At 36.4% G+C, this 13826-nt stretch overlaps 4 protein-coding genes across 8 annotated transcripts; 3 read left to right on the top strand and 1 right to left on the bottom strand.

The window, feature by feature from the left end:
• The first annotated feature begins 2021 nt into the window (after positions 1–2021).
• On the top strand, positions 2022–5716 carry LOC125222538 (GPI transamidase component Gpi16 subunit family protein). 2 transcript variants are annotated; one of them, XM_048125208.2, is made up of 5 exons: positions 2026–2432; positions 2734–3969; positions 4436–4582; positions 4665–4845; positions 5349–5716. In XM_048125208.2, exons 1-5 carry the CDS (start codon positions 2211–2213, stop codon positions 5528–5530), a joined length of 1968 nt encoding a protein of 655 aa, XP_047981165.2. In that variant the 5' UTR covers positions 2026–2210; the 3' UTR covers positions 5531–5716. The 2 variants fall into 2 exon arrangements, with proteins under 2 accessions (XP_047981166.2, XP_047981165.2); XM_048125209.2 differs by lacking the exon at positions 5349–5716 and having other exon boundaries at positions 2022–2432; positions 4669–4841.
• Positions 5664–6522, bottom strand: LOC125222539 (amino acid-ligase). 2 transcript variants are annotated; one of them, XM_048125211.2, is made up of 2 exons: positions 6167–6522; positions 5664–6065 (listed from the first exon to the last, which is right to left on the bottom strand). In XM_048125211.2, the coding sequence occupies exons 1-2, from the start codon at positions 6426–6428 to the stop codon at positions 5788–5790; spliced, it is 540 nt and encodes a 179-aa protein (XP_047981168.1). In that variant the 5' UTR covers positions 6429–6522; the 3' UTR covers positions 5664–5787. The 2 variants fall into 2 exon arrangements, with proteins under 2 accessions (XP_047981168.1, XP_047981167.1); XM_048125210.2 differs by having other exon boundaries at positions 6149–6516.
• A 672-nt stretch (positions 6523–7194) lies between these two features.
• On the top strand, positions 7195–10589 carry LOC125223447 (uncharacterized). 2 transcript variants are annotated; one of them, XM_089062186.1, is made up of 11 exons: positions 7195–7405; positions 7514–7600; positions 7754–7842; positions 7931–8019; positions 8405–8465; positions 9041–9108; positions 9205–9286; positions 9608–9685; positions 9771–9869; positions 10057–10176; positions 10273–10589. In XM_089062186.1, the coding sequence occupies exons 2-11, from the start codon at positions 7516–7518 to the stop codon at positions 10453–10455; spliced, it is 954 nt and encodes a 317-aa protein (XP_088918312.1). In that variant the 5' UTR covers positions 7195–7405; positions 7514–7515; the 3' UTR covers positions 10456–10589. The 2 variants fall into 2 exon arrangements, with proteins under 2 accessions (XP_088918312.1, XP_047982557.1); XM_048126600.2 differs by having other exon boundaries at positions 7197–7405; positions 7754–7830; positions 10273–10588.
• A 638-nt stretch (positions 10590–11227) lies between these two features.
• On the top strand, positions 11228–13610 carry LOC125218980 (Sterile alpha motif (SAM) domain-containing protein). 2 transcript variants are annotated; one of them, XM_048120814.2, is made up of 6 exons: positions 11228–11481; positions 11943–12007; positions 12106–12383; positions 12517–12588; positions 12673–12735; positions 13290–13610. In XM_048120814.2, the coding sequence occupies exons 1-6, from the start codon at positions 11369–11371 to the stop codon at positions 13338–13340; spliced, it is 642 nt and encodes a 213-aa protein (XP_047976771.1). In that variant the 5' UTR covers positions 11228–11368; the 3' UTR covers positions 13341–13610. The 2 variants fall into 2 exon arrangements, with proteins under 2 accessions (XP_047976771.1, XP_088912173.1); XM_089056047.1 differs by lacking the exon at positions 11943–12007 and having other exon boundaries at positions 11266–11481.
• The last annotated feature ends 216 nt before the right edge of the window (positions 13611–13826 follow it).

Below are 13826 nucleotides of genomic sequence, written 5' to 3'. Positions count from 1 at the left end.
TCAAACTCTGGAAAGATAATGTGAGCATTGCTATTTCACCCTATTTTTAGGCTACCATCTGCCCCTTATAATACTATGATCATATCTTAGTTTCAACCTAGTGTTGGACATTAAATTATCTTAGAGAAATGTCTAGTGTTGAGAAAAATAAAAAAAAAATGTCAAAAATCATGGGAAAATAAAAAATATCTGAAAACTTTTTTTTATGTACAAGCAAATTACCTTCTTTTAACAATAACTATGTTGTTTAAATGGACATTGTTTTTGCCATTATGACATTTTCGTCGGACAAGACAACTTTAACTTACAGAAAATTTAATTTCAAGGACAAATTTTGAAATTCGTATATTTAGATTTAAAAAACAACATTTGGAAAAGTATTAAATAATTGTATATCTATAAGAAACTAATCTATTTATTATCGTTTCTGGTATACACATTGAGTGAATCTCGTTTTATCCATGAATATGTAAACTATATTAGTATATTAAATGTGTAAACTACCGTGCATATTATTAGGGGTACTTATTCAGTTATCTGGTTCTCAATTAAGCAAGAAGCGACTAGTTTTGACTGGTTATTTGAAGAACTGAGAACTGGAGGATCGATTTACAGTTCGATACCGATTACATGATTTTGTCTTAACCAGCTCTTGATTCTAATTGGAGCCGGTCATTTCTTACCCAAGAATCGTATTTAGTTTCAATTTCGATTTTCTTTTTTATTTGTTACTAATGTTAATAACTTAATAGACGCTAATTCAATTAATTAATTCTAACCCTACATTCTACGTATTGATTTATTGAATATTTTTAGGTGTTGGATTTTCTTCAGATATTAAATTGTACTATAAATTTAGGTATTGAATGATTAATACTGTTTGTTTGTATTTTCTTTTTGAGTTGATTTCAATTTTTAGGTATTAAATTCATGAATTTGTTATATTTTTAGTTGTTTGATTATTATTTTTTTTCTCAATGAATTGTTAATATTTTTATATGAATAAATTCGAACTAAATTGAATGAAAAAAAAATCAATTCCTCGGTTTCTACACTAACCAATTGATTAGTGTTGGAATCGAATTTTTTTCTGAACTATAATTCCTTTTCATGGTTTGCTAAAAATTCACAATTGGTTAACCAATTTTCCGATCCAATTAGAAACGAGACCGGTCAAACAAGCAGGCATGAAGCCTTATGTTAATGAACAACAATTCCTAATCTAGTTTAGTCTCTATCTCATAGAAAGGTGGGGAACAAGGTAAAAGTGAAAGTGAAAGTGAAATGTATCTCTACTATGTGAATATAATTAATTTTTAGCATTTTCAATTAGAATTTATGGGAATAATGTGTGTGCTGACATTTTAGTTAGAATTTGTTGTGACAATAAATGCAAGTGTATTCATGGATGCAGAAATGGATGGTGAAAATGACCTTGCACAAAATTCACAAAAGAGAGGAAAAAAGTAGTGTCTTAGTTTGATCATGCATTTGTTCATCGATAACAACTTTCCCACATTAAAACAATGCTTCACCACAAATATTAAGCTGTCAATCTATCACCAGTTACGTAAAATAAGAAAATACTTATTAAAAAAAGTACAATAATTTACTGTGAAGGATGCCTGGACCCAAGAAATGGTTTTTTCTGTTGGCGTATTGTAAATGTTTGGAGTAGGTACTACCAATTATCTACTTTCTTGAAAAATTATTTGATATGTAGTTGAAATATTATAAGTAGTATTCAATGGCATAAAAACAAATCACATAAAAACAGATTTTATGCCAAATGGCAGTTTACCTGAAATATAATTGTCAACTACTTTAGGTGCATGCTAACATCATCCCAAGTTTTTAGTTATAAAGACGTGTTATATTTTTAAGAGTTATACTCCTACTTCATATTCAAAAGCAGTTTACGAGTATTTCTAAATTTAGAATAAATAAAATTTTTAACTGTGCTGTTTATAAGCTCATTATATTCTGGTCCCGACAAATATTGAAAGCCCAATAAGCTTAACCAGATTTGTATTTGACCCGGGCAAATAATACATAAACCGGGTCATTAGATCCGGATCTCCCAATTTGAAATCGGGTTTCATCGAGCTCTGATCGATCTTCCATGGCGGAAAGTGCAGTCACCATACCTTCGCTATTCGAATTAACAGTATTTTAATTCCTATTATATTCTAGCAGTTTGATGAGACGCAATGAGCCGCTTAGAATCCTGCTTGTTGATGTTTCTCGCACTGTTTTCGGTCACACAATCGATAAATGTAGAAGAGCTGAATGAAGAGTTTACGGAGTCGTTGCTGCTGAGGCCACTGCCCGATCGAAAAGTTTTGGCTCATTTCCACTTCCGAAGCAGTGCGCCGCCATCTAAAAGTTATGGCCGCCACCATCACATCTTCCCCAAATCTATTTATCAGCTGGTAAAATTTGTTAGATTAAAGCTAAGTTTTCCAATTCAGCACTAAATTTAATATCTGGACAATTGTTTGTCTTGTTGATTCGTTTGTCACGAATACCTATTGCTAGTTCCCGGGAATGAGTTTGTTTTGTGTGTATGAATTTTGGATTATTTGGATTGGTTAATGCTGAGACTTAGATATGGATGCACTGGATCGAACTCTTAATTAGACCACAGATTATTTTGAACTAGCGAAATCTGGCCAGTTTATCAAAACTGGGTAAAAAAGTGCAGAATTTTGAAGTGTTGTTTTGCACAAACAGGTTCACAAATTCCAGGTTCGAGAGATGGAGCTTTCATTCACGCAAGGACGCTGGAATTACGAAAGATGGGGAGGATTTGACCCGATATCGAGCAGCAATGCAAAGCCTCCTGGAGTAGAACTATGGGCTGAGTTTGATGTTCCTCGAGATCAAGTTGATGAATCATGGAAGAATCTGACTCATGCTCTTTCGGGGCTCTTCTGCGCCTCAATCAATTTCTTGGAGCATTCGACTAGTTACTCTGCACCTCAGTGGAGTTTTGGATCGGCTTCAGGCAAATTACGCTATGGCACATTGCCTCGTGAAGCTGTTTGCACAGAGAATCTCACACCATGGTTGAAGTTGCTTCCCTGCAGAGACAAAGCTGGCCTTTCTTTACTGATGGACAGGCCTTCCATATACCGGGGGTATTATCATTCGCAGAGGTTGCATTTGAAATCAGATGAATTTGGTGCATCTGAGATGAGTACTGGAATGGTGCTTGAACAAACGCTTACAGTTGTTCTTCGACCAGACACATTTTCTGGGCAAGCACTGCAACCGAGTTGGTCTTTGAGCTCATTATTTGGAAGGTCAGTTAGCAGGAAATGCTCTCTTTCTAGTTCTAGTAATGTGTATGTGCAATTTGAGCAGAATTTATTATTGGAGGGGGATAAATTAAAGAAAGATAGTGAAGCATCGGAGAATGCTATTTCTGTTGGCAATGGCTTCGAAGATAATCCCCTATTTGAATTATCACTAGCTCCAAAAAGGGTTATAAAACAATCTGGGAACTTGCAGAAAGCAGGCTCTATCCTTTATGAATTTTCAGTTGAGGATTCCAATGAATTCAAACCATTTGATTTGGGATTAAACTGGAAGGTGCCTGTAGCCTGGTCATGCCCTCAGGCACCCTTACAAGCTAGCCGGTTTTTAATAGGAAGTGGGAACGAAAGGGGAGCTATCGCTATCTCAATGAAATCTACTAGGAGCAACAAAGTAGAAAAAACTAGTAGTTATGATGAGAATGAATGTTGGCTCAGAGTGGGCATCTTCCAAATGGTACCTTGGTATGTCAAGGTCTACTATCATACACTGAAATTGTTTCTAGATGGAGTACCTCAATCTTCCATGGAAAACATAGAGAAAATACTTGTTTCACCTTCTGAAGACAAGTTGTCCACTGGAGTGATGGAAATGATCTTGAGATTACCCTGTAGTGTTAATACAGCAGCATTGACTTTGGAGTTTGATAAGGTATGTTCTGTCAATATCTTCTTTAGTTACTATATGAATTATTATCTGCATGCTGCTCAGGAAATAAATTTAACTACTCAGTTTAAAGCAACCATTTTATATTTAAAGAGTACCTTTTTTATGCATGAGATCTAATTTTTTACACTACTGAAGAAATGAAACGTGGAGCTATAGTGCCTTCTATTTGCCATTTTTCCTTTAAGCTCTTAGTTGTTAATGCAATTAATCTCTTGACAGTTAATTCCAGGTGCAAAGAAATTATTTTGACTCATTACTTAGAAACATTGAAGTGTGAAAACTTATTTCCACCATCGTGAGTGCTTCTCAAATGGTCTGGAAAAGTAGTTTAGTTTTTACGATTTCCACTATTTATTTCTTTAATTTGTGTTTAATTCAGCTCACTTTTTGGTGACACTCTATTCAGCATTGTTTTCCCTGTGTTTAATTCTTATTGCTGTTCCAACAGGGGTTTCTTCACATCGATGAATATCCTCCAGATGCAAATCAGGGCTTCGACATTCCATCAGCAGTGATACACTTTACTGATTTCGTAGCAAACATGAGTTTTCATGATGACTCCTTAAAACAAGTACCTATATTGTCCAAGTTACAGGTACTGATACAAATAATTGGATGCATTTAATGTATTTCTTCATAGTTTGGTTCACTATGTAATTCATGGCTTCTCCACTTAGGAAGAAGTTCCAGTTGTCTCGTACACAGAAGTACTCCTTGTGCCTTTGACAACGCCAGATTTTAGCATGCCTTACAATGTGATAACAATTACATGCACGGTTTTTGCTTTATACTTTGGATCACTGCTGAATGCTCTTAGAAGGCGAGTTGGTGAGGAAGAAAGGCTTCTAACTGGAAAAGGTAATGTTGCACTTTCCTTCTTGATATGCTACCTCCGTCCTTTAGAAATAGCAACTATTCCATTTTAGTCCACCCCTTACAATTAGGAACTTTTTATTTTAGGTAACTTTTCTCTCTCTAATGAGGTGGTACCATTCCCCGATACTCCAATCATTTTTTCTTTCTATCTCTCTTACTGTATCAATTGTACATTAAAACCTTTGTTATATCAAAAGTTTCGATTTTTAAAGGACTGATGTAGTATTCAGTAACCACAAAACCAATTACCAAGAGATAGAAAGAGCATTTATTGATAGGTTTTTGACAAATCGAATAAAGTAAAAAGTTATCCTGATTAATAAACAGTTTAGTTAGGCTGATAAGATGAATAGTATCATGAAACATTGACACAGTCGATTTCTGCTACTGATTCTCGTATATTGTCTTATTCATATACGCTACTGCGTGAGTTTCTTGGCATTTCAGCACAGTTCTGACATGCTTGAGTTATTGTCTCCTTGCAGGTGCAAGGAAGGCAGGCCCGTTGACGCTGATGATATCTAAACTCTCTGCTAAGTTGCGAAGGAAGCCATGGGAACCTCCGAAACAATCAGAGTCTGGGAGGTCCTCCTCGAAGTATAAGCTACTAGCAAAAGTCGTGTTGGTAGCCGGTGTAGCTGCTGCTTGGCAATTCTATTTTCAATGACAGCAGCAACCTCCCATGTATGATTATGTATCATGAAGAGAGAGATTAGCTAGTTTGAAACCTCATGGAGCACATTTTTTTTGTTCTCTAATTCAGTCAGTGATCAGTTTTCTATCCTTGTGATTCACACATATTCCAGTACCATAGATTTGTTGTCATATATCAAAAGATGATAGTTTCATACCACGCACACTCTCTCTTTCGCGCACACATCATATTACAACAGAAGCAAACAATTGGCATTTTTCAGGTTCTACTTATCTTAGTTTCTTGAAAGGTGTAGCAGCAACGATCTCATCAATTTGCATTCGTTTCAAGTTTCTGCTGATAAAACTGCACGAAAACTGGCCTTCATCCGATCTTGCCCTCTTCAGACGACTTCCGTTTTCCAACCCCCACTTTCTCTTCAGACTCAACCCACTGGATTTGTTGAGATCACCTGGATTGCTACTAGTGCTGCAATGGTGCCTTTTACTCTCTCTAAAGCAGCCTGTGTCTCTGGTGACATCTGCAGCATCTTCAACTTGGTGGGATCCTAATCAATAAAAAGAAGGAAAATTCACAAATCAATATGGCAAGAGATTAATAGTCCTCGAAAAGAAGTAGTTTGAGACAGACTTTTGGAGCAAATCTTGCCGTGAACGAGGAGAGGGGCGGCGCCGGAGGGCAAGCCACGGGCGGTGAAGAAGCGAATAAGAGAGTTCCAGGTGAGAGAAGAAGCGATGTGATCGGGGGTTGTAGCGATGAAGTAGCCGTTGAGCTTGAGGGTGTTGGGGTCGAGCCCGAATGCGCGGGCTATGGACCCGAGGTCCAGTTTCTGGTCATCCACTGCAGCTATTTCGATTGCTTTGGGTAGGGATGGGCAATACAGCTTTACTCTTCTCTCTCCTCCTTCCATCGCCTCTTCTATAGAGAGAAGCCGCAGTTTGTGTGATACTAATCACTACTAGTTTTGATTCTGGCTTACTATGTGTAGCTTCTTTCAGTTCATTCTCGAACCGTCTAATACACTATCTCTAACAAATTTATTTCCTTTTTTATAAATTAAAATATGAGTCTATAAAATACACAAAAAAAATGAATAAAACAAAATATTATTTTGATTCACGTAACAGATTAATTCTAAAAACAAAAATACTCCCTCCGTCCGCGAATAGGAGTCCCGTTTTTCCATTTTGGTCCGTCCACGAATAGGAGTCCCGGTTCATAATTACCATAAATGGTAAAGAGGCCCCACATTCCACCAACCCATTCCACTCACATATCATTTAAAACTAATATATACAAGTGGGACCCCTATTCCACTAACTTTCTTCCACTCACTTTTCTTAACATTTCTTAAAACCCGCACTGATAAGAAATGAGACTCCTATTGTTGGACGGAGGGAGTATTATTTTGTACTCACTATGTTCGTCGATCGATTGTAATATATTTATGATTAACCATTTATGCGTTGTTTGTGGTTCATTATTTTTTTTAATTAACAAACTATAATAAGTGTCACGTTTTCTCCCCTTTCAGATAAAAATTACTTTGTCAGTTTTATTATACAGAATGTTGTTCCCCAATTTTTAAATTTTTTTTTTATTGGTCTAAAATTTGCTAAAATGGGATTTCTTATTAAAGTCTGGCCATAAGTCCAAAACCTCACAAAACTCTCAAGTATAAAAAAGAAAGAATTTAAAGTTTAGAACTAAAAGAAGAGAGCGGAGAAATGAAGAAGCTGAATTGGGTTAGCAGTTAGGGCAAGGAATCGGAATCTCAACGCTTCCAATGGCGGACTCTTCTCAGAAACCTTATTCACAAACCATCCTTCACCGCCTATTCTTTCAGCCGCGGAAAAATTGTTTTCTCAACCCTGCAAGTTGGAAAGAGTAAGCGCTCTCTCTCTTTTAGTTTATGGAAAAATTATTCAAATATCCCCATTTTTCTTCACCTAGATTCTTGTAGTTCATGTTGTTTGTTGCTTTTTTGGATATTAGAAATGGAAGTAGATGAGAGAATGCTGGGCGAACTCGAAGCGATGGGATTCTCCAAGGCACTGGCCGCAAAGGCACTTACTTCTTCTGGTATATTTGCATCCTAATAGAAAAATAAATGTTGAATCTTTCTGATAGCTAAGAGGATTAACTATCTGCATTTGGCCAATTCCTGCTGGATGTTTACGTCCTTTGATGCTTGCATATTTTATCATTCATCAATTAACTCCTAAACTTTTGCAGGTAATTCAAGTATTGAGGATGCTATTAATTGGCTTGTTGATCATGGGGATGATGCACCTACAAGTGAACCTTCACCGGTACATTTCTTTGTATGAGCTTTATTAGTATGCGTTCCTGCTGCGCTTCATCTTATGCAATATCACACCATTTCATACCTCTGTCTTCTTATGCTACAAGGGGCCTGAGGTTCTCGAAAACATAGTCATTGAAGCATTTCTCCCCATTCAGATTTCTGAACAAGTTAAGTTGAGAGCGCAAGAGCTGAGGTTAGTTTTATGTGCTCTTTAATCTTTATGAGGAAGTTTGCTTTATGATAAATGTATAGTATTTGAACCTTTGCTGTATACACTTTTCACCTTCTGCTTTCACTGATCGTCTTCAAAGTCAAATTAAACCATTATGCACAAAATAGGTGAATTTGGTCAAAATTTGCGAGAATAAGGCATTATCATGACTGATTGTCATTGAATTAACAAAAATATCCTTAAACGTTTTGCTTAGTTAAATATGGGTGACATGTGGCATCACAGTTTGATACTGCATTCCTAAGATTGATATTTAGTCTTAGTTATGTATAGTTGACTTTCTTACTTAAAGATTGGTATTTCCTTTTCTGATATTTTCACATGTTCTGAACTCTTCTAAATGCAGGGGTCAAGCACGTAAAAGGAGAGCAGAGCAAGATGCAAGACTAGATAGAGAAAGGGAGAAGGTATCACAGACAACTTCTCTTTATATCTTACATTGGTGCGACAATATTAGCACGTGTACACTGAGGTTCCGTTCGGTTGCGTTGACTCATTATCATATGATTATCTATCTAGGATGTTGTGAGATTATTTTAGTTGAACGGGGGTGGCTATGAATGTCCATCTAGGATTAAGTTGGGAGATTCAATCTCATGAACCAAGCAGAAAACATATTCAATCATGAGATATGATCTTTCACACTGAACGGGCCCCGACTAGTTAACATCACCTTCTGTGTTGTACTGAAGCATTTTAAATTGTTGGTCAAAGAGTCCTTTAGCAATTGTTGAGGACTTCAGGAAGATAGATGATAAAAGAGAAGAAGCTCATAGATCATATATTTATTCTGTTAATTAGTATAATATGTTTCTTGAGTAATATAGGCATTATGTCTGTGCCTAGTTGTTTCATTTGAAGTCACAATATGTTTTCGCTTCCTTTCTCTGATCAACAGTATAGACTTACAGGTTCAGATGATTGGGTTTACTTCAGTCAATCTATTTGTTATTCTCTCATCAGATACCTTTGCTATATGCAGGAAAGAATTCGAACAGGGAAAGAACTGTTAGAGGCTAAGAGGATGGCGGAAGAAAGTGAAAGGAAAAGGTTTGCATTTTCGTTACATGTTCAGTTTTCAGACGTTCGTCTTTTGTACTTTTGGTTCCTATCATATTTCTTTCATTTGCCTGGAGTCGGTTTCAGGCTTCTATCACAACGAAAAGCAGATAAAGAGGAAGAGAAAAGAGCACGCGAAAGAATTCGTCAAAAACTGCAGCAGGACAAGGTACACCCAAATTATTGCATGCCAAGCTCCCTGCAACTTACAAAGTCTCGTTTCTACCAGTTCGTTGCATTATAAATAAATACTGTGAAGCTAGAAATATAGGGGCAAAAAAAAAAGGAACATTGAACACTAGTAGAGAAATTATACTCCTCACCACACTAAATTGCTTTGTGAGTTTGCTTCATGATTTCACTCAACATTTTGTGTTCTTTGCACCAGTCATCTGCCAAAATGGCTGAGAGCTCTCAGATTATGAAATTATCTATTTCTACCAATTGAAACGTTGTTACTCCTTATACTATATTTCCTTTCATATGGTAGTTAGAAAGACGCCGAATGCTGGGATTGCCTATGGAGACTCCTGCATCAGTGAATACTGAATTGCCACAACAAACAAATGTATGAAACACTTGAATTTTGTGTCACCTTTAGTTACTACTTAGCAGGTCTCGTGGCTCCTTACATATTCATATTTGTAATGCAGAACCCAGAGCTAGTTGATCCTGCTGCTTTGCCCGAAACGCCTGCGTCAGCAAGAGAGTCCATGAGAGAATGTTTAAGAACTCTTAAACGTCAAAATAAGGTAGCTAATCTCAACCCTCCATTCAATGTGAGGATATTACTTGTACACTGAGAGAAGGCATATGAATTGCTCCTATTTCTTCTTTTATTTTTCCAAATGACTCTAGTACTAATGAATTTTTCCAATTTAGAAAAAACTCAAATCTTACCATCTAGCTGTTTTAAAATCATGGCATCTGATGTGCTAGGATGACAATACCCGAGCTATGAGAGCATTTCAAACTCTCTTGATTTATGTTAAAAACGTCTTCAAGGATCCTGACGAAGAGAAGTTCAGAAAGATCCGCATCAGCAATCCTGCATTCCAGGTAACTTGCTCGTTTCCCTGGTGGGGTCCATTTCCCTCTCTTGAGAACGGAAAACAGTTGTAGCGATGTTGATGTGTGTTTCTTGGCTTTCAACAGGAGAGAGTCGGAAGATTCGAGGAAGGTGTGAAGTTTCTTGAGCTCTGTGGGTTTGAGAGAGTTGAGGGAGATAACTTTCTGTACATGGCTCGAGAAAGAGTTGACAGCAGCTTGTTGAAGTCTGCTGCGGCAGAGTTGCATAATGCATTGACAAATCCTTTCTTTGGACTCTTCTCAGCATAACTTGGCCTTGAATCTATTTGATACTAGTACTAGTAATATTGATTTGAGAAAATGCATGTGGAATTTGAATCTCGAATTTTAAGTACTTCAAAATAATGGAGGGATGGATGAAAATGAAACCAAATGTCTGATATCGTGTTTTCAGAATAAGTATCAACTTTTACACTCTTCCACTTCCAGAATGGAAGAAATATACAAACTTGTTTCTGTTTGAGAGAATAGAAATATACACAAACTTTGGTAACAATCTACAGTATACTAAACCATTTTTACATATTACTACTACAGATTAACAAAAAAATCCTCGTTTGTAATTTCATAAAAAATAAACGCATCTTATAACATCTGTACTCATATTTCAATAATTTTTATAAAAAAACTACTACTATGATTTTCCTTAAAAAGATAGAAATATTAATATCGCATTGAATTTATACCAAATAGTGAAATGCATGCTCATGGTATCTTAATCAATCCATTGTTACTACATAGTAGTTGCAAAAATTATACTCTCTCTATTCCATAAAAAATGACACCCTAGTAAATGAAACAAGATGTTTTGTGTGTTAGGTGGAGAAAGAAAATAATATTTTTATATTAATGTGAGAGAGTTTTTTCTATAAAAAAAAAGTGACATTTTTTATGGGATAAACTAAAAGATGAAGTATGACATCTATTATCTATTATGAGACGAATGAAATACCTTTAATTGAAATCTACATTTCAATTGTATACTCCTATTTAAATATTCTGCATCTAATTCCAAAGGGCTGACATCTGGTGTATCAGATTTTATGCATTTTCAGTTTTATCACTAAAATCACAAAAACATATTCCCCCTCTTTTCCCTTATGATTAGGCTATTTGGGGCTTAGGGTTTTTGAGCAGGAAAATTTGTCGATTTTAGTGCACAATGTACGCTGATCAAATTGAGGCTCAAGCTAATAGCCATAGGTCGGTCAAGGATCGCCTTGATGGAAATTCCGCCGCTGGTCCCGGCCGCCGCAGACCTATCTTCGGCAAGAGGTTAACTTCCACTTACTCGTCCTCTTAGCAGATGGAAATTTCGTGACTTGCAGTGGTAGCGCAGCTGTTTTTATTTCAATTAGAAGTAATGCGAAACTTCATGATTAGTGGCTACGAATTATTTGGATTTTGGAAAATGTTATGCACTAATTTGGGAGAATTCGATAGGTTTGTGCATAAAAGTTACGCTGTTTCTAGTTTTTTATTAGTTCAGATGCCAAACTTCCTTGTGTTCCTGGTAAATTATGAGTTGGGGTTGGGTGGTTTTGGATAGAATAGTCTCTTTCTTGTAGAGGACATTTAACTCGTGAGGTTCAGATAATATGCTGTGTGAAATGTCTGTTTAATTGGAACGAAGCAGGGCAACTTTTCTTGTGGAAGAAGTGTCCAGAAGATCACTGTTTTTCCTTTCCTGGAGCAAATGAGGCCCCTTATTTAGCAAATTCAATTATTTAATGCAGACAAAGAGAAGATGATGACAAATGGGCACATGACCTTTATGAGGATAATGAACCCCTAGTCTCAAGTATGGATATTTTTTTCTAATTAAAGCCTCATTAAATCTTGGTAGTGCTGTGTTGCTTTGGCTGATATGTCTCTGGTTTTTATCCATGGCCTGTAAAGGTCGAAAGGTTGGTGCCAGAGATCTTCGCCTGAAGCTCCAAAGAAAGAGTATTGATCAAGCTTCACAAAGTGTGGGAGGACCTGGAGGTGGAAGGGATCTACGTGAGAAGCTCTCTGGTGCACTCTATTCTCGTCCTGTTGAGTACAAGCCTCCAGCTGTGCGGCCAAAGCCTGCAATCGAATCTAGTAAACCACCTAGGAAGAGTGTAATATCTCAAGCCTCTGCACAAGAAGTAAAGGTTTCTAGCTCTGTATCAAAGAAAAAGGTTCAGCAGAAGGTAAAACACTATCATCTTATCCATTGACTGTCTGAGGGTGTGAGAGATGCATGTCACTTAGCGTCTTCTTGTAACTTGGCATGAGGTATTATCCTTCAGGATGGAAAAGTATAATTGTGTATTCTATATGCAGGTCAATTCTGTGGAAAGTTTCCTGCAGTCTCTGGGTCTTGATAAATATTCGATTACATTTCAGGCTGAAGAAGTATGATTATTTTATTTCTGTTTCTTTTCAGTTATCAGTCCTGTTTTTGGTTTGATCAATTAGTTATTTGCTCTTATTTCACAGGTTGATATGGCAGCGCTAGTACACATGAGTGATGATGATCTTAAAGCTATGGGAATTCCGATGGTGATTATTTCCTATTAAGCTTTTCTTATTAATTAGCACTTCCTTATTTCCACCCTAGAGTCCCATATTTCTTGTTAAATATGTCCAATATTAGTTTGATTGTGTTTTCTTGTGTTGCTGTCATAACTATATACTAAATGAGAGAGATTAAGAGGAGGGTTCCTTAAACTGTGCTGGGTTTTTTTCCTCAACAATGATATAAATAATTGTCTAGTCATCAATGCTGAAGTAAGAATTGCAGCTATTCGAGCTCTAGTCAACTACTATAAAGAAAGGAAAAGCTAAATAACTTTGTAGAGTTTGGAAGCCATAGACATTTGACAGTATAAAAATTCATTTCAAAATGTAAAAATGTCTCTTGAGGGCCACCTCATGTACATTTTCTGATCCTTCATTTTCTAGTTGTACTTGATTAACCTTTTATGGTCAAGATATGAGAGGCTATATTTTACTGCACTGTTTTGCTATACTTCCATTCAGGCTGGCGTTCTTTGCATCCTGAGATTTTGTCCCTAGATCTGGTCATATCTCAAGTTCTGCCACTAATGTTTCAGGGTCCAAGAAAAAAAATACTTCTGGAATTGGAGTCGAAGCGTGAGGCCTGAGTGCAGCAAGCCCATTTTGGATTCTTGTATGAGGAGCCGTATCAATTGTTTGTGAGCCCTAAGCAGGGTTTTTCATTTTCTTTGTGTTTCTACAACTTCCATGGTAATTAGTTATCTATTGTAGTTTCATGTTTTTGTTGGTGAAAGTTTGGCTTGAACGAGATATAAATCATAAGTACTATTCTTCGAACCTTCGTTAGATGTTCAGTTGGTCATTTTGTTACATGATGACCCCATGATATTCAATCAAATAAAAACGTTGTTATAGTGTGGGGGGTGTGAGTTGTTAATTCAATGTATACATATAGGTAGACGTGTGAGGAGTCTCAAACAACCAATATCTGTCAATTGAAGATGAAGTTGGCTTTATCTTTTGTGAAAAAACACATTATTTGTATTACTTAATTATGTTTAACGTATGAGGAGGGTATTAGTAATGTAACTAATGCGATTGTGAAGAGGACTCAAGTGGTAATGTTGTTAAGG

This window comes from Salvia hispanica, chromosome 1 (assembly GCF_029641045.1).
Source record: "Salvia hispanica isolate PSC_SH4W2 chromosome 1, Shi_PSC_v1, whole genome shotgun sequence".
Taxonomy (NCBI): Eukaryota; Viridiplantae; Streptophyta; class Magnoliopsida; order Lamiales; family Lamiaceae; genus Salvia; species Salvia hispanica.
Note: the sequence above shows the minus strand (reverse complement) of the source record. Positions and strands in the feature narration are given on the sequence as shown.